This window comes from Gorilla gorilla, chromosome 4 (assembly GCF_029281585.2).
Source record: "Gorilla gorilla gorilla isolate KB3781 chromosome 4, NHGRI_mGorGor1-v2.1_pri, whole genome shotgun sequence".
Lineage (NCBI taxonomy): Eukaryota > Metazoa > Chordata > Mammalia > Primates > Hominidae > Gorilla > Gorilla gorilla.
In genome coordinates this window covers 83,212,511-83,235,668 of record NC_073228.2, presented here as the reverse complement: position 1 = coordinate 83,235,668, position 23,158 = coordinate 83,212,511, and the positions used below count along the sequence as shown (strand labels likewise).

General features: G+C 55.0%; 1 protein-coding gene and 1 long non-coding RNA gene across 3 annotated transcripts; one reads left to right on the top strand and one right to left on the bottom strand.

Moving 5' to 3' along the window:
• Positions 1-6,081: 6,081 nt before the first annotated feature.
• On the bottom strand, positions 6,082-15,287 carry EVPLL (envoplakin like). 2 transcript variants are annotated; one of them, XM_063706633.1, is made up of 10 exons: positions 15,196-15,287; positions 14,672-14,829; positions 14,463-14,590; positions 13,553-13,678; positions 13,327-13,365; positions 13,002-13,162; positions 12,808-12,915; positions 12,599-12,694; positions 7,445-7,514; positions 6,082-6,876 (listed from the first exon to the last, which is right to left on the bottom strand). In XM_063706633.1, exons 1-9 carry the CDS (start codon positions 15,256-15,258, stop codon positions 7,485-7,487), a joined length of 909 nt encoding a protein of 302 aa, XP_063562703.1. In that variant the 5' UTR covers positions 15,259-15,287; the 3' UTR covers positions 6,082-6,876; positions 7,445-7,484. The 2 variants fall into 2 exon arrangements, 1 of the variants encoding a protein (XP_063562703.1); XR_010133867.1 differs by lacking the exon at positions 12,599-12,694 and having other exon boundaries at positions 6,083-6,876; positions 12,808-13,162.
• Positions 6,872-10,452, top strand: LOC129533372 (uncharacterized). The gene is made up of 2 exons (XR_008679545.2): positions 6,872-7,538; positions 9,536-10,452. It is a non-coding gene; the product is annotated as an uncharacterized lncRNA (long non-coding RNA).
• Positions 15,288-23,158: the final 7,871 nt, after the last annotated feature.

Sequence of the window (23,158 nt, the reverse complement as noted above, 5' to 3'; positions counted from 1 at the left end):
TCTCTCCTGTCTCTGCAGAGAGTACTTCCGGGGGCCTCTCCCTCCACACATTACCTTTTTGCTGTTTTTATATGTCTCCCATTTGCCCAGCATTTCCAGCCACTTGCTCTTTCTTTTTTTCTCCTGCCGAATTTGCTGCCAAATGAGGAATGTTGGAGTTAGCGGAGCTGCCAGGCTTCCCAGAGCCTCCCGTGGATGCTGGGTCTTGGGCTCTGGAGCCCTGGTGGGACCCAGCTGGAAGGAGCCAGGGAAGGGCAGACCCTAAGGGCTGAGAGCCTTTGAGCAAATGAGCGCCAGTGGGCTGGCTTTGGGACCCCAGGATGTGCCATCCTCAGGCCACAGACACACCAGTCTTAGGTCCCAGCCTCTAGGTGGGTTCCTGACACAAGCGGGCAGCCACCCCCAAGCCAGGACTGTGGTTCTCACTTTGGAATTTTATCAAACTGCCAAAGTTACAGCAACTGGGGTCAGGTCTCTGCTGCCCCTCCCAGTGACAGCGTGTTGCCCTCACCCGCCACAGCCCAGGCCAGCTGCTTCCTCTGCCTCACTGACCACCCGCCCAGTCCCTACGTCCCTGGACCAGCCCCTCCATCCATCAGGCTCTTACCTTCGCCTCCCGTGCAGTCACAGGAGGCAGCTCCGTCTCACTGTAAGGCAACCCAGGCAGAGCTGAGGACCTGCACAGGGCCTGGAGCCGCCCAAGCCTGGGAGCCGACCCCCAGAAAGGACTGGCATTGTCCCTATCCAGCTCAGGGCTCAGCCCAGGAGAAGTCACAGGGAAGGGAGGACAAGGACCTTCCTGTGGGGCTGACTCCCAGGAGGGGCAGGATCTGGGAGAAGAAGGAGTGCAGGGACAGCCTGGCTGGGGTTACTGGGGCCCTGGCATGGGGGGTGGTCAGGCTGCACAATGGGGCTGCGCGTCCTGGACTCAAGGTGGTGCTTTCTGCTGGAGCTGAGAAAGGTTAGCCCTGAGATGGGATGGGGGCCACCCAGGGTGGGCGACCGGGCCCTGACAGGAGTCCCTCAGGGAGTGACCACATCACCCCGCCAGGGCCAAGGGAGTGTGCCCTGAGACCTGCCAGGTGTACTCTGGGTGCACCAGGGGCCCATCCCACTTGACAGCCCCAAGGCTCTTGCAGGTTCTGACCTCCCAGCATCCACCTGCCTCTCCCTGCATCTGAGCCACACACCCTGCATTTCAGAAGTGGCACGGCTCATCAGCTCCCTCCCACCCTACCTCCCCCGGGATCCTCTGTCTCTCCATCCTATGATCCCCGAGGGATGGGCTCCTGGCTGGGCTCCTCTTACCTGGCCCCAGATCCCTTCCCAGCACCAGACCCAGGGTCCTTAGCCACAAGCCCTGCTCCTCTCTGGTCTCACCATGAGATGCCCAGAGCGGGGCCCTGCCCATCTTCTCCCCCATTCTCTTTGGGCCAAAGCCCCCACTGTCCCCACACCTTTCCCCCTTCCCCATGGGGACAGTGAGGGCTGTAGTTCTAGGGAAATGGGGGAGGACAGGGGCAGGTGGGCTCTGAGAGACCTGCTGGACAGCAGCCCTGACGCTGGGCCAGGTGTCTCCTCACCCTGTGGCCACAACCCTTGTATCTTACTGGGGTTGTCTCCTGGTAGACAGGGCCAGAACCTCAGGCTGCCCCGCTCCTCTTGTGCTAACTTGCTGACAGAACTGCTGAGAGCCCAGGGGCCTGGCCTAGCCCAGTCTCCATTCCCACCAGCTCCCTAGATGGGCCTTGCACCTCTGGCCTAACAACAATCTCGGGCTGGACCTGCAGGGGAGCCAGGGAGGAGTTCTGACCCTGGAAAAGAGGTTGGCCTGACCTGGCGAGACATGTCCTGCGTCAGAAAGGCCTTTCTAAGAGCAAACCCATCCCTGAGCTGAGACAGCTGCTTTAGGGGTGAGGGGAGCACAGAGGACTCACTGCAGAATCCCAAAGTGATCAACGTTGCTGTAGATTCCAACAGGTTTAGGCCCCTTGTCCTCTGGCAGCCCAGCTCGGTGTCCCTGTAACCCAGAGGGAGCCTTGGTGAGGGGTCCAAGGTAAAGGGTGCAAGGGCCTGGCGGTATTGGCCACCAGTCCCTGCCCTGTGCTCCGAGGGAACCCAGGACCCTTTGACCAGGGCGCACTGGAAGAGGCCTCCCTCCAAGGAGCAGACCGAACTGTACCTTCTGATACTTCATAATTATGTCCTCCCGCTCCTATGCCTGCACACTATCCGCGCCCTCTACCATGTCCATTCTGTGAGACAAAATTGTCTAAAGGTTACACTGTACCCGACAGCTTCAGAGAACCCCTGAACTGCTCCCGCCGGGCTCCCAGATGCTGGCTGGTTGTATAATCTTCATTCCACCACTGCACTCTGGTAAAAAGGGTCCAAACCCCGTGGCCCACACATCCATGGGTCTCTGCAGTCTGAAGCCCTTAGCAGGGGTGGGCATCTTCCCAAGGACTTGAGAAGAGTGGGACCTGGACAGAGAATCCCGTTGTCCCCATATGCCATGAAACGGGCACACACCTGCCCTGGCAGGTTGAATGGTGTCCACCTGCCAAGGGTGAAGAGCCTGTGATGGGCTATTCCAGGGATGTGGATGTGAACTGCGGTCAGGCACCAGAGGTCTCTGTACGATCAGCCTCCTGGGATGCTCAGGGCCACAGAGATGCCCAGTTTCCTATGAGGAACAAGATCTCTCCTGATTGCTCCGTTCTACCCCGCTCATCACTTGGGCTACCATGGCCCTTCAGTCTAACCAGTGAAGCTGCTTTAAGAATAACGCCATTTGAGCAGGAGTGTGTTTGGTTTTGGGGATGAAAATGATCTACTGTCTCCAAAGCAGCCACTGTGCTCATGGAAACCACGTCTGTCAGGGACAGACTGTGGACTCCACCATTCTGAGCTGTCCCTACAGGAGGGGGCTTCATGTTCCTGTGTCACTGATGTAGAAGAGTGGGTCCTTGCTCCTGGAGAACATCTAGATGGACCGTCCCTCCTGAGAATACTCAGGGCAAAAGGAAAGCGAGGCCAGACAGAATAAGAAATACTTGGGGAGAACCCCAGTGCCCGGACCCCTTTGAACACAAGGGAAGATAGTCTCCCCTCAGCCAGCCCTCCAGGGCTCCTTCACTTTCCACAACTGCCCAAGGGCAGAAGGCTCCCCATGCCACTCCCAGACAAGGGACTATGTGTGTCCAGTGGGTCCCACAGTGACCATCAGGACCCAGCTTAGGCCCCAGGTGTGTTCTGAGGACCCTTCCCTCCTCCCCACCCACAGTGGATCCATTCCAGTGTCTCTGCCAGGGCCAGGCTCTGCCCCATCGGGATCGGAAATCTGGGCAGATTTGGGATCTAGAGCAGGGAGGTCTCAGGGTTGAGGCCTGAAGTCTAGCACGGCACACAGCAGGGCTGACAGCAGAATCCAGGGTCATGTCTGATTCCCAGGCCGGTTACCGCCTCTCTGACCCCAGATGTCTCACCTGTCGAACGGGTACATTTGGGAACAGCACCCACTCTACGAAGCCACCATGAGGACGAAAGAGAAGGGTCACTGAGCAGGTTTTTTCAGCTCTGAGCAGCTCTCCTTTTTCAGCTCTTGCCGCATCTCGGACTGTCCCAATGACAGCCGTAGCAAGAAGAGATAAGAAACAAGACAAGTTCATGTTGTCCAGTTTTGAGGTCTTGAAAGAAGTTGCACCAGTATGAGAATAGTGGGTCAGTTTTCTCTAGGATCCAGAAAGCATATCAGGCAGCCTTGGGGTGAGGAAAGGAGCCCAGCCTCTCCAGCAGCCACACAGGCCTGCAGTAGGATGGGGTTGGGTCTGGCCATGTGGATCACTTGGGCCTCATGAGGGGAAAGGAAATATCAGGGGGCAGAGGAGGTGCATGGGGGCAGCTGGTTGCCTAAGGAGAAGGCACCTCAGGGAAGGGGACTGTATTAGTTTGTTTTCACACTGCTATAAAGAAATACCTGAGATTGGGTAATTTATAAAGGAAACAGGCTTTATTGACTTGCAGTTCGGGAAACTTGCAATCACGGCAGAAGGTGAAGGGGAAGCAGGCACCTTCTTCACAAGATGGCAGGAGGGAGTGAGTGGAGAACCAGTAAGTGCCACATTTTGAAACCATCAGCTCTCCTGAGAACTACCTCACTATCCGGGGAGCAGCATGGGGGAAACTGTCCCCAAATCCAATCCCCTCCTACCAGGTTCCTCCCTTGACACAAGAGAATTACAATTCCAGATGAGATTTGGGTGGGGACACAGGGCCAAACCTGTGAGGGTCTCAGTCTATCTTGCAGCTCCCCTGGGGCTGAGGCTGAGTACAGATCTGCTGGCCTCGCCCTATAGCACGCGAGGGCTCTGCCAGTGCGCCCCCATCTGCTGCTTCCTAGGGATGGTGGTGACTTCCTCAAAAGGAGCATGGATTTGCTCTCCTGTTGCCCCTGCGGGGCCTTGTGGAGCCCCGGCCAAGTTCCCCCAGGGTAAGGGCAGGAAACAGGGCTCCTTGCCCTTCTTGCTACTTGAGTGACAACCCTGGGGTCATCCCTAGGCCCCGTCACTGCCCCTGCTTCTAAACTGAGAACATTTTGGCAAATCTTCCTGGCAGAGGCTGGGGGCTCATCCCTGCTATCTGTTCTAGCTTGGTAAAGCTGGGTTAAGACATCTGGGCAAGCAGACAGTAGAGTGGACCCCAGGAAGGGTGGGTGGAGGGCGCTGGCCTTTGGGCTTCCCTGGACCAGGGTGGGAAGGGGGAAGTTTACCAGGAAATAGAGCTCTCAGGACTATGTTTAGGAGGAGGTGGTAATGCTGGTGGGGGGATGTCCATTCATCCATCCATTCATCCATTTTCTCCCCCCACCCCCCATCTCGGACTGTCCCCATGACAGTCCTAGCAAGAGACAAGAAACAGGACAAGTTCACGTTGTCCAATTTTGAGGTCTTGGAAGAAGCTGCACCAGTATGAGAATAGTGGGTCAGTTTTCTCCAGGATCCAGAAAGTATATCAGGCAGCCTTGGGGTGAGGAAAGGAGCCCGGCTTCTCCAGCAGCCACACAGGCCTGCAGTAGGATGGGGCTGGGGCTGGTTTGGGGTGGAGGATAAGTGACAGCCAAGGTTTGTCAGCATGCAGAGGGGTGGCTGACTCATGGACTAGGGGCTGTGGAGCCCAGTGGTTACCCTTAGTTCTTGGATCCTGGGAGACTTCTGGAGCCTGGATTTGGACAGCCTAGGGGTGGAGGTGGTGAGGGGCAGGGGTGGGGTGGGAGGAGAGGCCTTGCATGACAGGGTACAGGGCAGGAAGCCAGCCAGGGACTGCTTTGCAGTGGCTGTTCCCATCCCCATTCTCACCCCCAAACCCACCCCTCCCCGCACCCTGGTGCGGGGTCGGTTGTGGGCAGGTGTCCTCTGCTTTGGCCTCAGCAGATCCCAAGAGGGAAGCTGGCAGCCACGTGGGCATGTCACTTGTGCCAACTTTGTCCTGCAGTTTCTGCTTCCTGGAGCATGGGGCTCCCACCCAGGAGAGCACGGGCACACCCCACACCTCTCATTTTGAGGGTGCTGGGAGGTGGGGGACCTAGGTCCTGCAGCCCTGTGCTTGTGCCATGAAAATTAGCTTAGGAGTCCCGTGTCCGCCCATCCACGTGGAGCCCCAGGAGCCTGAACAGTGGCATGCAGCGAGATGAGGAGGGAGAGAGAACTGGAAAAGGAGACAGAAAGAGATATGTGGAGCAGGGAATGAGAGAGAGGAAGAGACAGAATAAGAAATACTTGGGGAGAAGTATTTCATCCCTCTGGGGTGCCATGACTCCTCCCTGCTATGGATGGAGGAAAGTGATTGATCTGCCGGAGACATGAAACCACATGATCCTTCCTTCCACAATAAACTGGAGGGTCAAAACAGGCAAGAGTAGGTCCAGGTCTTCTAAAAGCCATACCTGAAATGTTTCCAATAACAGTTGATTTGGTGGTGGTAACTCAATCACACAAACAACCACAACAAAAGACACAACTATCAGAGATTTTCAGAGAGCCTCAAAAACACCATGTAACATTAGGGAGTTCAAAAAGGCATGAAGTTTCAAAAAATTGAGCTTTATTTACATATCATTTGCATAAACTGGTAATTTAACAGTATGAATAAATCCTAGGGCAGAAGACAGTTTGGAGACCCCAGGGCACAAGTGCTGAGTTTGGAAGATTTGGTACTGTACCCTTTGAAGCCCTCGCCTGGTCCCCGCACCCCTTGCCTGCCTGTTAAGAAGAGCCCGTACCAGGGAGCAAATCAGGGGCAAATAGCCCAGAAGCCCAGTAGTGGACAGACCTCCATGCCTGGAGGAGGAGGCCACCTCTGAGAGCAGGAGGAGCTGCCCGAACCCTTCCTCACAGCCTCCTTTTCCTGCTCTCAACACCTCCAGCTTGCAGATAGACAGCCCCAGCACCGGCAGAATGAAAAGGTCCTGAGGCAGCAGGGCTGTGGCTCTGGTAAATAAAAGAGGCCTCCCTTTAGTAAGGTAGAGGAGCTCAGACTGCACACCCTGGTCTCTGACACCAAGGCTCGCTCCATGCCCAGGACTAGGGGCAGCGTGGGAGCCGCTGGCTGGGGCCATGCTCGCAACCTCTTCTCTGCCACGTCTATCTCCAGCGACGCTCTCAGCTCCAGGGCTGAGCCCAGTGGCTACAGCAGGTGGCATGAGGTCTGGCAGCTTGTTGCTTTGCTGGTCTTTGGCTATATCGGTGCAGGGCCCGGAGGACTCTGGAGCTACCTCTAGCTGCAGCGCTGCCTATGGATGGGGACTTCCCCATGCTGTGGGCTGTGGCTCCATAGCGGGCACTGGAAGTTCCTCTCTCTCTGCACGTGGGGCAAGAGCTAAAAAAGGAGAAAGGGTCACCGAGCAGGTTTTCTGTGTCTGAGCCCCAGAGTTCAATCTCTGCTGACCAGACCCCCACTGACCAGACCCCTGAGTGGTGGTGCTCAGAGTCCCCTACCAATGGCCCTTCTCAGTCCACAGACCTCTCCCTCCCCTCATCGGCACCCACAGGTGACTGAGAGTCTTCTCGGGACTGGACCCCAACTCCAGGACACAGGGAGGGGCAGTTTGTCCCAGGCTCCGGGTGCTGAGCTTCACGCTTGTGCCACAAGGTCCTCTGGGCCATCTCAAAGGGGACAGTGATGTGGCCTCGCACATCTGGATGCACTGTCTGGGCCTATTCCTGAGCCACATAGCCAGAGGAACAGGAAGCTGTTTGTCAACCCAGGCACCCCACTCTGCTGGGTCTCCCAGGGTCCTTCCCATGGAGGCCAGATCCAGAGACACAGCACAGAGGCAGCAGGGTGACCGGCCCAGAACCCTTGAGACTAGGCTGGGGATGACAGGAGGACTGTCCCCAGACAACCAGAAGACCCTTTGCTAGTTTCTTGGTACTTCATTTCTCACCTGCCACCCTTACTCCACCAGAAATCCCCTTCATGCAGAGTCAATGAGGAGAGGAAGATGGACACAGAATCTGTGGAAAGAAAGAAAACAAAAGGTGGGTGGGGAGAAGAGTTGGGAGTGTAACGTTGTAAGGGTCCTATACTATGCGTATTATTTGAGGGTTGGCTGTGATTAATTAAAGGTGTGTCTTGTAGACAACCATTACACTATAAATAAATTTTATATATATGTATGTGTATATATACATATATATGTATGTATATATACATATATATGTATGTATATATACATATATATGTATGTATACATACATATGTATATGTATATATACATATATATGTATGTATACATACATACATATGTATGTATATATACATATATATGTATGTATATATACATACATATATATGTATATATACATATATATGTATATATACATATATATGCATGTATATATACATATGTATGTATATATACATATATATGTATGTATATATACATATATATGTATGTGTATATATACATATATATGTATGTGTATATATACATATATATGTATGTGTATATATATACATATATATGTATGTGTATATATATACATATATATGTATGTGTATATATATACATATATATGTATGTGTATATATATACATATATATGTATGTGTATATATATACATATATATGTATGTGTATATACATATATATGTATGGAGAGAGAGAGAGACAGGGTCTTGCTCCGTCACCCAGGCTGAAGTGCAGTGGCCCAAACACAGCTCACTACAGCCTTGACTTCCCAGGCTCAAGCAATCCTCCCACCTCAGCCTCCTGAATAGCTGGGACTACATGTGTGGGCCCCCATGCCTGGCTGCTTTTGAAATGGTTTCTTGTAGAGACAGGATCTTGCCGTGTTATCCAGGCTGGTCTGGACCTCCTGCCCCCAAGCAATCCTCCAGCCTCGGCCTCTCAAAGTATTGGGATTACAGGCATGAGCCACTGCACTCGGCTTACACGTTTTTAAGAGGCGTAAATACGAAGGTCAGTGTTGCCATGAAGTCAGGCAGGGGTGGGCAAACTGTGGCCCACAATCCAGATGAAGCCCCCCTCCTATTGTGAATAAAGGTTTATTGGAGCCACAGTTCCTCGCCTGTGTTCACTTTTTGTCTGGGGCTGCTTTGGGGCTGCAGTGGCGAAGCTGAGTAACTGTTGAGTAGGTGCAACAAAGACCACAGGGTCCACGAAGCCCAAGATGCTTACTACCAGGTCCTTTGCAGAAAAATCTTGCTGAGTTCTGGGGAGGGGCCAGGTGGCACCAGGGAGGCCACTGGGGAGGCTGGTACAGTAATCCAGGTGAAAAATGATGGGAGCTCAGATTAAAGCGGTCATGACAAATGGCTGGAATCAGGATATATTTTGGGGGTATGACCAATATATGGATAAAATGGACAGTATTTAGAGTTTCAGATTTTCTTTCTGCCAAAGGATCCCTTTCTTAAACAAAAAAATTATACAAAAGATCAATTAAAAAACTGACCAGGCCAGGCGCAGTGGCTCACACCTATAATCCCAGCACTTTGGGAGGCCGAGGCGGGCAGATCATGAGGTCGGGAGATCGAGACCATCCTGGCTAACATGGCGAAACCTCGTCTCTACTAAAAATACAAAAAAAAAATTAGCCATGCGTGGTGGCGGGCACTTGTAGTCCCAGCTACTTGGGAGGCTGAGGCAGGAGAATGGCATGAACCCAGGAGGCGGAGCTTGCAGTGAGCCGAGATCAGGCCACTGCACTCCAGCCTGGGCGACAGAGCAAGACTCTGTCTCAAAAAAAAAAAAAAAAAAAAATTAACCAAAAATCATGTCAACAAGATTATTTGTGTGATTGAAGCTGGGGTTGAGCCTAGGCACCCTAACACCTTTTCAGCACCCCTAACACCCCGGCTGTTCCAGAAGCACCCTATAGAGGCCCTTGGGTTCAAGCAGAACTTGAAACCACAGATTGGAAGGAATAGAAATCTGCGTATCTTTCACACAAGCCGTAACATTCTAAGCTGCATCTTTGCAGCACACTGACGTGGGGCTACTTCACCCACAGCCAGCAAGCGTCTGCACCAGTGCCGGGATTTGTGTCCACCGTTATAAGAAGGCAGCTGCTTGCATGAGGCATGGCGGTGAGGAAACAATGCCACCCAGATTTCACCATTGGCCGTGTGGACTGGCTCTACCATGGGCCAGACGCATGTCTTGGGCAGACACTTTTTAGATGCCAACTTGCCTGTAGACAAAGATGACGCAGAGGTGGCCTCGGGGAGGGCCTATGTGGTGGGTTGAATTTGTCCCCTGAAATTCCTATGCTGATGTCCTTAGCCCCAGTGCCTGAGAATGTGATCTTATTTGGAGACAGCGTCTTATAGAAATAAGTTAAAATGAAAAATGAGATCATTAGGGGGTGCCCAATTCAATATGACTGATGTCCTTATAAAAGGGCAAATTTGGACACAGAGACATGCATAGAGGGAAGACCAGGTGAAGAGACACCGGGAAGGCCACCTACATGCCAGGAGAGAGACCTGAAACAGAGCCTTCCCGCACCGCCCTGGAAAGGGACTTTCCCTGCCGACACCTTGATCTTGGACCTACAGCCTCCAGGACTGTGAGACAGTGAGATTCTGTTGCTGAAGCTGCCCGGTCTGTGGTACTTTAAGGAAGCCCTAGCAAACCAATGCAGCCTGGTAGCCCACAGCTGGTGAAAAGATGGATGAGCGATGGAGACTCAGGCTTCCTGTTTATACCTCCCAAAGTGCACTATGGGATCTTTTGCTGGGTGTAGGTTTGCAAGATAATTCTGGCCAGTGTGGGGACGGCGGGGTGCAGGGTGCATAATTTCAGTGTATATTATCGTATGTTTATCTTACTGTGTAAATGCTTGTAAGAACAGTTAACCAACTTAAAGTTTATATGCTACTCATGATACACTTTAAATGCTAATAAAAATGGATGCAAATGAAAACACTGTCCTGCTGTGGTCCAGGGAATCTTGATCTTTCCTTCAGAGAGACTTGCAGCTTTGAGCAGGAGCTGCCCTTTCCTTGCTGCCTACTGCACGCCCCCACAACACACATGCACACACACATGCCTTTGCACACAGCTGGACACACGCATACTGTGCTTCATGCCCTCATTAAGGAGGCACAGAAGGGAATGTGTCTGTTAGGAAATGAAGACGGCTCAACTCCCTGGTTCCCTGGGTGTTTGCACAGGTGCCCTCTGTGCAGACCATTCTTTGGTCTCTTTCTTCTCTTAGTGAAGGGAGAAGCAGAGCCCCAGTGGGTACCCGGCTACTTTGGGCCCAAGCCAAGGTCACAAGCTTTCTTGGGAGCCTGGTGAGATGGGGGCACCACTGGTCCTCCCGAACCGAGGGGGCAGCGTTCAGTGGAGCCATGAGCCCAGGAAGGTGATAGACAGGATGACTCAGTTCATTAGAAACAACCAAAATCCAGTGAGGAAGGGCAGCCCTCAAAGGTTTTATTCTCCAGGAGGAAGGACTCTCAGGGGCTGCGAGCAGCAGGCACGAGGGCTTTATTGCACATGCAGTTAGGTGATGGTTACCTTCAACTGCACTGGAAACTGGGACCCAGAGTGCCCCGACCTCCTGCTCTGTCTCTCTCTCCCTCTCTCCCTCTCTCCGTTTCTCCCCCTCTGCCTCTCTGGCTTCTCTGTCTCTCTTGTCATCTATTGCCCCTTTCCCCATCTCTCTTTCTCTCTCTCTGCTCTCTCCATCCTCCTCTCCCTCTCAGCCTCCTCTGTCTCTCCCCCATCTCTTTCTACCCATCTTTCGCTGCCGCCTCCTCTGCAGACGAGCTGAAGCCAGTGAGTGGGAGGAGCACCACCCAATCCATCCACAGAGAGCTGGGGCTGGGCCCCAGAGAACTGGGTGGTCCAAGGGAGGCCCAGTGCCCCCTGCACCACACCCACTGGAAAAGGAAGCCCCAGCTCTATTTTGTTTTGTTTTAACAGACAGGGTCTTGCTCTGTCACCGAGGCTAGAGTGCAGTGGAGTGATCACAGCTCACTGCAGCCTCGACTTCCAGGGCTCAAGTGATCCTCTCACCTCAGCCTCCCAAGTAGCTCTGACTACAGGCATGCACCACTACATCCAGATAATTTTTGTATATTTTTTGTAGAGACGGGATTTCATCATGTTGCCCAGGCTGGTCTCCAACTCCTGGGCTCAAGTCATCCACCCGCCTCGGCCTCCCAAAGTGGTAGGATTGCAGGCGTGAGGTATTGCACCAGGATTTTTTTTTTTTTTTTTAAGACAGAGTCGCAGTCTGTCACCCAGGCGGGAGTGCAGTGGTGTGATCATGGCTCACTGCAGCCTCAAACTCCTGGGCTCAAGCAATAGGCACGAGCCAGCGTGCCTGGCTAGTTTTTATTTTTATTTTTTATGGAAACAAGATCTCCCTATGTTGCCCAGGCTGGTCTGGAACTACGGGGTCAAGCAATTCTCCTGGCTCGGCCTCCCAAAGTGCTGGAATTACAGGTGTGAGCCACCACACCTGGCCCCCATGAAATATTTATACCACAGATATGCTGTATACAGCTTAGGTGCTGTATGTGGATCTGTACTTCATGCATAAAAACAGTTACTTTTCTGCCATTAAGAACCAATTTTCACCCCCCCTGGGAACCGCTTCACCCTGTTGAGAATGTGCCCATGCCTTTCCTCCCCTCTGGGACCGAGTGGCAACCACACAGCTCTATTTTATTTTATTTTTGAGGTGGAGTCTCTCTTTTGTCACCCAGGCTGGAGTGCAGTGGACCAATCTCGGCCCACTGCAACCTCCGCCTCCTGGGTTCAAGCGATTCTCCTGCCTCAGCCTCCTGAGTAGCTGGGATTACAGGTGCGCGCCACCACGTCTAGCTAATTTTGGTATTTTTAGTAGAGACAGGGTTTCACCATGTTGGCCAGGCTGATCTCGAACTCCTGACCTCAAGTGATCGGCCAGCCTCAGCCTCCCAAAGTGCTGGGATTACAGGTGTGAGCCACCGCGACTTGCCAGCTCTGTCTAGTTGAGAGGTGCAGTGCCTCTCCTGTGGGCCGGTGTGCTGTGGGACCTCCCGCCCCTGCCACCCCTGCCGCCTGCCCGAGGGCTCACCCGGCTGTAGTCCTCCACGTGCTGCAGCTGGGTCTCCTGGCAGATGCACAGGTTCAGGAAGGTCTGCCACTCCATCTTCAGGGCCTCCTGGTGGGCCTGGGTACCGCAGCACGGAGCCCTCGGACCACACCCCGCCCCCGCACCCACGTCCATCCCCCCCTTCCCCGCCCACCACGTCCCTTCTCACTCTCGCCCTGCCCCCAGCGCACCTGGATGGGCCCCACCGCGGGGTGCCGCAGCTCCACCATGCGCTTGCCGTCGTCCTCCAGCTGGTTTACGCTCTGCTCCTGGCTCAGCAGCTCGTGCTGCTTGAAGTGCTTGGGGGCTAGTCGGGTGGGGAGCGGCGGTGAGGACCAGGATGGCCCTGGCCGCCCCCGCCTGGCCCCAACCTCTGCCAGCCGACCTCGTATTCCCGCCGCACGCCCGCAGGGTCAGCCATGAGGTCGCTCCAGTCCTGCTGCAGGATGAGGCGCTGCTGCTCCGCCAGGGCGCTCAGCAGCCACGTGCAGCCCTGCAGTGCGTGTACAGGCTGCCCAGGCTCTGCCCGCGCCACGACGCCGCCCTCTGTGCTCAGGACCCGCCGCCAGCAGCAGGGTGGGGAGAGAGAAAGTGGGGGGCAAAAGGCGCCATTGGGCGGCGCTCAAGAACACTGACTGGCCCCGGGCAGAGTCCGGGCGGCCACTCAGGCCCACCTGCAGCCACCCTGCCCGACCCTCCCTCCTGCTCACCAGTAGGTCTCGGTATTGGCTCCGGATGGCGGCGGCATCCTGCCTTGACCAAGGGAAGAAACAAGCCCATGAGAGGTGGGGCGCAGGGAGACGGCCCCCTAAGATCTGGGCAAGCCATACCCCACCCACCCCTATCCCCAGGGCCCAGCCGATCTAGCTTCGGCTCTGACTGGAAAAACAGGGGCTGGGGCTGGCCCCGGATGTAACATCCTCCCGGCTCACCCACCGGCCCCACCAGGCTCCGCAGCTGCTCTCCTTGGTCGTTGATCTCGTTCTGCACGATGTTGAGCTCCGCGATCTGTTCCTCCAGCTCCGCCATGCCCGGCCCATACTGGCTTGCGCAGACCTGCTTCTGCAGGAGAGCCGGCGGCTCAGTCACCACAGGACCGCGGTGGAGAGCCAGAAAACCCCACACGTCTCCCACCCGGAGAAGTGGACTTGGTCATTTGGGCAGAGCGTGGACGAGCCTGGGAGCCGCCCGGGTGCACGCCCTGCAGCTCACCCAGGGTGAGCCATTCTGCTCTGCAGGATGGCCACTGCAGAGGCCATTCTGCAGTGGCCCCTAAGTCCCACTGGTTCCCAGACGCTGGGCTCAGCCTCTGAGAAGTCTCCAGCTCCATCCTGCCTTGTCTGTGACCCAGCCTCAGTGCTTCCTGCCTGGACACCTCCAGCCAAGCTCTAGGGCCCTCAGAACGCCCTGCTGCACCTGGGCCCTTCCCCACTGTTCCTCTGTTGTCATGATGACACCCCTTCTGTGTGGCATCAAAGCACAACTCCTCAACCAGGGATCAGAATGCCCCATGTCCTGGCTCTGCCCACCTGGCCAGAAATCCCCACTTCCCATCGAATCCTAGGCTTCCTCCTGGCAGGTGCCTTTGCTCCTTCTTTCTGGAATTGTCCTCTCCTCACTACTTCACCCTGACCCAACCGAGCCCTCTCACCCCTCTGAGGTCTCTTCATGTGCCTCCTCCTGCAGGAAGTCTTCCCTGACTGCACTGTCTCCTCTGCTGTCTCCCTGCCCAGACCCCTGAGCCACCCCTATACCCTGACTGTTCAAGCCTACAGTCAGGCCCTGGGTTAAATGCAGTTCCGTATCGCCCTCTGATCACACTGGGGTGTGACTTTGAGCTCCTGACCTGTTTCTGCTCCAGCACGTGTGCCCAGTCGACCCTGGATCCCACGTCGGGGCGGCAGCACCATCTTCTCGTACAGGGCACGGTACTCCGCACACTCCTGGGTCACCCGCTCGTGCAGCTGCTCGATGCTGTCAAGAAGGTGGCCGGCAGGTCAGGGCTGGGCTTGGGTCTTCCCCAGGGACCCCCAGCCCTGCCGCAGCCCCACTTACTCCTCCTCAGTCTCCTCAGCCTGTGGGTGCTTGAGCCGCTGGGCCTTGTCCTCGTCCAGGAAGAGGTCCTTGAGCAGCACCTTGGCCTCCTTCAGGCTGCTGCTGCCCGTCTCCTGCTGGTGCTGCAGGGCCTGGCTCTGCTCACTGTTCAGCCGGTCCTGTGGGCAGGGGATGGGCAGACTTGCCAGGGCCCAGAGCCCCCGCACCCCTGCTGCCCATCACTGTGGGCCTGAGCCCCACCTTTGGGACCCCAGCTATGCTGGCCAACCTCGAGGCCCACGCCAGGCACAGGGTCAGGCCCAGGGCATCCATGGGGCAGGTGACAAAGACATAGGGGAGCCCAGCAAAGAAGGAAGCTGAGCCCTCTCTCCCACCGTGTGTTAGGGGACAGGCGGTGCAGGACAAATGTCATCTGTCCCATCTTCACCATCACCAGGGGGCACTCAGGGAGTGCCAGGCCTGATGATGGGCCTCCCATGCCACCCGGCCTGCCCACGCCCTGCCAACTGCTGCCGGGTTCTCACCTGCTGCAGCCTCTTCTGCGTCTCCAGGATGTCCCGCTCCACCTGGTCGGGGTTGGCTTGCATGTGGGAGATGAGCAGGGTCAGCTCCTGGGTGGCAGTCTTGGTGGGTGGAGGGGATAGTGGGCAGCTCGGTGGAAGAGGTCCCTCTGTGCCCCATCCAGGTGGCATCCCCTGCCCTCCCTCCACCCCATCCTGCCCCCACAGCCTAGCTAACTGCCCTGACTTTGGGGTCTCTCTCTGCAGGAGGCTCTGTGAGCTAGACCTGGTTGGGGGTGTTAGCACTGCCCCGCCACATGAGGGGTCAAAAGGTGAGGGTCTCAGGTCTGTGTGGTGCTGGGGGGCAGGCGGCCTCGGTGTCCCAGCCTCAGCCAGCTGTGCTGGCAGTGAGTTCCCGACCCCACCCAGCTGCCTGCCACTTCCCCCCTGTGAGCCGGTAGTACCTGAGCCAGCCTGGCTGGGCCCTGGGAGGGGCAGTTGGGCTGGCTGGGGCAGGGAGGCAGCAGCATGCCCCCCACCCCCACCTCCTCCCACTCCAGCCCTGTGTTCCCCTATACCTCCTCCACCCCGGGGAGCTTTGCCAGAGTGCTGGCTTCAGTAGCCGTCTAGAGGAGCCTCACACTGTCGGAGCCGGGGAGCGGGGGCAGGCGCAAGAGACTGCTGGGCACCCTAACATTCTCCAGAGTTGAGGGTTCAAAGCCCAGATTGGGCCCTGACTTGCTCTGAGTTACGTGGTCAGGGACGGAGGGGAAACCTTGCTTCCACCCCAGGGCTTTTTCTGTGCATTCGCCCTGCAGCCTCCATAGAGCACCTGCTGTGTGCATGCAGTCACTCTGTGGAGGTCACGAGGCCAAGCAGACCTAAAAGAGGGCAGATTGGTCCAAGCCTTATGAGCACAGTGCCTTATGGGGGATCATTATCCTGGGGCAGGGGAAGCCTTGAACTGGGTCAAAGGATGGGCCCCCCCAGGCAACGGGACAGTGCTGGTGAAGGCACAGCAGTCTGGAAGAACTCTGTGGCCAAGACAGCCTGGTTTCATCTTTCTCCATCATTAATGCTGTGTGACCTTGGGCAAGTTACTCAACCTCTCTGTGCCTGAGGTGCCTCACTCGTAAAGAGGGATTTTAATAAAAATATCTATGCCTTAGGGCTATTGTGAGCATTAATTGAATTTATCCATCTGAAACATCCAGTGCAGGCCTGGTGCAGGGTCGGCACCCAGCACGTGTTAGTTTTTATCCCACTAGAGGGCTAGTGCCTTGAAGGCAGGGGCCTGTTGGTTCTGTCTACAGCGACATCTCCAGTGCCTAGAACAGTCCTGGCATGCAGTAAGTGCTCAGTAAGTTCATGTCAAACGAGTAGATCGCACGTGAGGTGATCCAGAGCCAACAGGGCCCTGAGGACCGAGCTGCCCCAGGCCAGGAGCGCACTGCTGGGGAGCCTGCCTGGACAGTGGGAGCTGCAGGTGCTGGGCCCTGGGCGCTCCTGCTCAGGTCCCGCCTCCTGGGATGGCTGCTCCCACCAGGAGCTGCACACTCCACCCTGGGTGGGGCTCAGGTGCCCCAGGGAGGACAGGTCACTCAGCGAGAGTGTTAGCTGAGAGTCTTAAGCACTGTCTTTCCCGTCGGCCCAAACTCCCAGCCTCGGTGTCTGTTGGTGCCTTGATCCCTATCGGGGTAATGGGCACCCCCACTCCCATACCAGCCTTTCATCCCTGAGCTTATCTCGACACCCTGGACCCAGGAGGGCTGCCGCCTCCTCTGCAGACGAGCTGAAGCCAGTGAGTGGGAAGAGCACCACCCAATCCATCCACAGAGAGCTGGGGCTGGGCCCCAGAGAACCGGGTGGTCCAAGGGAGGCCCAGTGCCCCCTGCACCACACCCACTGGAAAAGGAAGCCCCAGCTCTATTTTGTTTTGTTTTAACAGACAGGGTCTTGCTCTGTCACCGAGGCTAGAGTGCAGTGGAGTGATCACAGCTCACTGCAGCCTCGACTTCCCGGGCTCAAGTGATCCTCTCACCTCAGCCTCCCAAGTAGCTCTGACTACAGGCATGCACCACTACATCCAGATAATTTTTGTGTATTTTTTATAGAGATGGGATTTCGTCATGTTGCCCAGGCTGTCTCCAACTCCTGGGCTCAAGTCATCCACTCGCCTCGGCCTCCCAAAGTGGTAGGATTGCAGGCGTGAGGTATTGCACCAGGATTTTTTTTTTTTTAAGACAGAGTCTCAGTCTGTCACCCAGGCGGGAGTGCAGTGGTGTGATCATGGCTCACTGCAGCCTCAAACTCCTGGGCTCAAGCAATAGGCACGAGCCACCATGCCTGGCTAATTTTTACTTTTTTTTTTTTATAGAAACAAGATCTCCCTATGTTGCCCAGGCTGGTCTCGAACTCCTGGGCTCAAGGAATCCTCCCACATTGGCCTCCTGAAGTTCAGGGATTATAGGCATGAGCTACCACGCCCAGCCATGAACCCCTAACTCTTCAATACAACAAGGCCCTGGGTGAGAACTCTGGGGAGGGCTCTGGCTTAGGCAGAAGGCAGCACAGCCCCTGAGTCCCTACCCCAGGGATCCCACCCCGCCCGCTCAGTCCTCATGCCCTGCACCCAGGCTCCAGGGGTCATTCCAGCCAAGGAGAGCCTTGGGGCAGAGCTGCAGTCACACAGCCAGGCTCTCCTGTGTCCCAGCCTCTGGCAGAGGAGGGCATCGGTGCAGGCTCCTGTCCAGCACTTTTCCCGCTGAGCAGCATCAATCTGTGGCCCACAGGCCCCCTTAGAGGGTGTAGGGAGCCCCAGGCCATCCCCTGCCTCCTGCCAGGGCTGAAGTTTGGCCTGGGCCTGCGGCTCCCAAGGCAGGGAGAGAGTCCACCCCTGGGCCCTTTGGCCTCGGGACACCAAATGCCAGCACGGGGCTGGTCCTGGGCTCTGGGCCACCGCCAGGTGGCTCAAGGACCTGGGCCTGGCACCACCCCCACCCTAGCTCCCTGGCTCCCCATCCCCTAGTCCCACTCACCAGCTGTGCTTGCTGGGGGAGCCTTTGGGGGACCCCTTGGCTGGGGAGCCCTTGGGGGACCCCTTCCCCTGGGAGCCTTTGCTCAGTCCCTTGAACATGGTCATAAAGGCAGGTGCTGGCTCAGGCTGGGCTTGGCTGGCGATGGAGGGCAGGAGGGCAGGTGGGAGGCAGCGGGCGTCCTTGCTGGCTGGTCAGCTAAGTCTGGCAAGGTGGGGCGGCTGGGCATTGGGGAAGGGAGTTTCTGGGAGGCCCCTCCTTGCAGGTGAGGCAGCAGGCGGCCAGGCCCCAGGCCTGCCGCGCATGCACCCACAAAAACCACACTCATGCCTGCTCTTGCATAACCAATCTGAGAGGAAAGGGCACAGCCTTGAGGGTGGGGCCGAGCCTGCCCGACTCCCACAGAAGGTTTGGACTTGTTACACCCACATGCCCAGGGGAGCGCGGTGGCGATCACACCCAGATAGGGAAGGAGCTGGGCCAGGACAGACGGGTCTGGAGACAGACGTGCACATGCAGGCGCAGGCTCAGCGGAGAGGCCCCAGCTCCGGAGCTCAGGATTAATAAACATCTCCAGCCAGCTCAGAGGCCCTGCTGCCAGGCTGGCCCCCACCCACAGCTCTCAATCCCCAAGGAGAGGAGGGGGTGTCCTGCCAGCCCAGGGCCTGGCTCTGTGTTCTCCACTGACATGATGGGGCAGCCAGGGAACGTTCACTCCAGACAACTGGCACAAGGTCCATTTTTTTTTTTTTTAAGAGACAAAGTCTCGCTCTGTCACCCAGGCTGGAGTACAATGGCACGATCTCGGCTCACTGCAACCTCTGCCTCCTGGGTTCAAGCCATTCTCCTGCCTCAGCCTCCCGAGTAGCTGGGATTACAGGTGTCCGTCACCACGCCCAGAAAATTTTTGTATTTTTAGCAGAGAAGGGGATTCACCATGTTGGCCAGGCTGGTCTCGAACTCCTGACCTCAAGTGATCCACCCGCCTTGGCCTCCCAAAGTGCTGGGATTACAGGTATCCGTCACCACGCCGAGAAAATTTTTGTATTTTTAGCAGAGAAGGGGATTCACCATGTTGGCCAGGCTGGTCTCGAACTCCTGACCTCAAGTGATCCACCCGCCTTGGCCTCCCAAAGTGCTGGAATTACAGGTATCCGTCACCATGCCCAGTATTTTTAGCAGAGAAGGGGATTCACCATGTTGGCCTGGCTGGTCTCGAACTCCTGACCTCAAGTGATCCACCCGCCTTGGCCTCCCAAAATGCTGGGATCACAGGCATGAGCCACCGCGCCCGGCCCCATTTTATAAAGTGTGCACAGTGCAGCAGCACCAGGGCTGGCTTCAGGTGCCACTAAGCCTGGGCTGTGGCTGAGGCCTGGGAGCCCGATGCACTTGGCTTTTCCTACCTGCCTCTTCCCCCACCCAGAAATGGCCCCTGGTGGCTTTTATGAAGTCAGATTGAGTGGCAGAGAGTGATGCCAGCTTATTGGTCTTTTCCTCACACTGGGGACCAGGGCTGCTGCCTTTTCCTTCTGTGGTGACCCTCAGCGTCTTCAAGAAAGGGGCGATGGGACCCCCCTTTCCAGGCGCTCATTTTACTGGCCCAGCGTAACAGGCCCCTTCTGCAGAGGTGGTGTCGCTTTCCAGGTCATTCCTGAAATCCCCGTGGTTTTAGTGGAAGGAGGGCTTGAGGGGGAGCCAGGGGATGGAACAGGCGGACTGGGTGATATCACCTGGTCATCCTGGCAGGCCTCACTAGGACAAAACAGCCTGGCAGGAGAGAAAGGTCCCAGCAGACGGGGGAGATCAGGGACCGACGCCTGATACTGGCCTCAGGCCCCCATGGGATAGAAAAGGCCTGTGCCCTTTTTGGGTGAATCTCATGGGAAGCTCCTGAACTCGGCCATGGAGAGGGGATGCAGGAAACCCCCATTCCTAGAGGTGGAGGAGCTGACAGGGGCAGTGGGGGTGGGGAGGGCAGCACAGGCCCCTGACAGCAATGAGGAAACAAAGTGGTCTCCAGTGTCCTCAGCTCCCGGCCCATGTCTTGAGTGAGATGCCACCAGAGATGACTGGCTACTCAGCTTCTGCCCCAGCCTTCTCCCACTTTATTCCTGGTGACACTTGTCTTCTAACCACTCATTGTACGCCTGCAATCAACTGTCTTCAGAAAGGAGCCGTTTGTGTCAATGACTACGGGGGCCAACGCCAGCCTCACCCCTGGCCTCCCTGATTCACCTTTTCTTTTCTTTTTTTTTTTTTTTTGAGACGGAGTCTCGCTCTGTCTCCCAGGCTGGAGTGCAGTGGCACCAACTCGGCTCACTGTAACCCCTGTCTCCCAGGTTCAAGCAATTCTCCTGTCTCAGCCTCCTGAGTAGCTGGGACTACAGGTGCACGCCACCACACCCAGTTAATGTTTGTATTTTTAGTATAGATGGGGTTTCAGCATGTTGGCCAGGCTGGTCTCCAACTCCTGACCTCAGATGATTCGCCCACCTCAGCCTCCCAAAGAGCTGGGACTACAGGCGTCAGCCACCGAGCCCGGCTGCTTCACCTTTGAGCTTGGCCCCTCCCTGGGAGGTGGCAGTCATTGGAAGTGGGGCCCTGGGGAGAGGAAGGGAGAGGGAGAAGAGGAGGTCAGAGCGAGACAACATGAGGAGGACAATACTTGCCTTTGCTGAGTCTGAACAGGGAGGAAGGGCCCACAAGCCAAGGAATGCTGGTGGCCTCTAGAAGCTGTAATAGGCAAAAAAAGAAAAAAAAAAAAAAGAAAAGAAAAAGAAAGGATTCTTCCCTAGAGCCTCCAGAATAAATGCTGCCTAGCTTACACCTTGATTTTAGTCCAGTGAGACCCATTTCCGATTTCTGACATCAAAAACTGTAAGTAATGTAAACTGCATTGTTTTAAGCCACCAAGTTCATGGTAATTTGTTACAACAGCAATAGGAAATGTATACAGTGGGTCATGGAGCCTGGGGTGTGAAGTAGAGGAGAGGGAAGTCGGATTATTTGGCTAGGCTTCATGTTAATGAAAGAGGTTACAGCAGTCATTCCAATCGAGGCAGTATTCTGTTGCTGGATCACCACACCTGTAGGGTATTGTGAACTGGAATGCCATTCTAACAATTATACTTATTTTATAAAACACTCCAATATATTGTGTTGTATATTTTGTGTAACAGGTGTTAAATTTAGTCGACGTAAAAAATTAAAATAATCTTTATAATCTTTTTGTTGTTGTTGTTTGGAGACAGAGTCTCGCTCCGTGGCCCAGGTTGAGTGCAGTGGCACCATCTCAGCTCACTGCAACCTCTGCCTCATGGGTTCTCCTGCCTCAGTCTCCTGAGTAGCTGGGACTACAGGCGCATGCCACCACACCTGGCTAATTTTTGTATTTTTAGTAGAGATGAGGTTTCACTGTGTTGGCCAGTCTGGTCTTGAACTCCTGACCTCAGGTAAACCACCCACCTCAGCTTCCCAAAGTGTTTTTTGTATTTTAGTAGAGACGGGGTTTCACCATGTTGGCCAGGCTGGTCTTTAACCCTTGACCTCAAGTGATCCACCCACCTCAGCCTCCCAAAGTGCTGGGATTACTGGTGTGAGCCACCACACCCGGCCTAATCTTTAAAACACAAACGAGGCTGAGGTGGGAGGATCACTTGAGTCCATAAGTTCAAGACCAGTCTGGGCAACATAGCAAGACTCCATCTCCACAAAAAATTTTCAAAATTACCTGGGCATGGTGGTCCATACCTGTAATCTCAGCTACTTAGGAGGCTGAGGTGGGAGGATCGTCTGAGCCTAGGGGGTTGAGGCTGCAGTGAGTCATGATCACACCACTGCACTCCAGCTAGGCGACAGAGTGAGATTTTGTCTCAAAACCAACAAACAAAACACACACAAAAAAACACAAATTATCATTTTATCATTCTGGTGATTGGAAGTGCAAAATGAGTTTCACTGGGCTAAAACGAAGGTGTTGGTAGGACTGCATTCCTTTTGAAGCTCTAGAGGGAAATCATTTCTTTGCCTTTTCCAGCCTTTAGAGGCCACTTATACTCTCTGGCTTGTGGTGACGTCCTCAGCCTTCAAGACCAGCTATCGTATCACTCTAATCTGCAGTTCCATCATCCCATCTCCCCCCTGACTCCCCTCCTTCTTCATCTGTTCAGGAATCCTGTTCTTAACATTGAGCCCACCTGAATTATCCAGGATACTCCCCTTATTTTAAGATCTGTAATTGAATCACATCTGCACAACCCCTTTTGCCATATAAGTAACATATTTACAGGTTCCGGGGATTAGGAACATCTTTGGGAGGCTATTATTGGGTGGACATCTTTGGGAGGCAATTATTCAACTACCACATGAATTTTCTAAGGTTTGTTTTTTTGTTATCTCCTTATTGAGCTTTTAATAATTTTTTTTTTTTTTTTTTTTTTTTTTTTTTTTTGTGAGATGGAGTCTCACTCTGTCTCCCAGGCTGGAGTGCAGTGTCGCAATCTCGGCTCACTGCAAGCTCCGCCTCCCTGGTTCACATCATTCTCCTGCCTCAGCCTCCCAAGTAGCTGGGACTACAGGCGCCCACCACCATGCCCGGCTAATTTTTTGTATTTTTAGTAGAGACGGTGTTTCACCGTGTTAGACAGGATAGTCTCAATCTCCTGACCTCATGATCCGCCCACCTCGGCCTCCCAAAGTGCTGGGATTACAGGCATGAGCCACAGCACCCGGCCAATTTTTGTATTTTTTAGTAGAGATGGGGATTCACCATGTTGGCCAGGTTGGTTTCAAACTTCTGACCTCAAATGATCCACCCACCTCTTTCTCCCAAAGTGCTGAGATTACAGGCATGACCCACCACGCCCGGCCTTTTTTTTTTTGAGATGGAGTATCTGTTGCCCATGCTGGAGTGCAGTGGTGCTATCTCGGCTCACTGCAGTCACCACCTT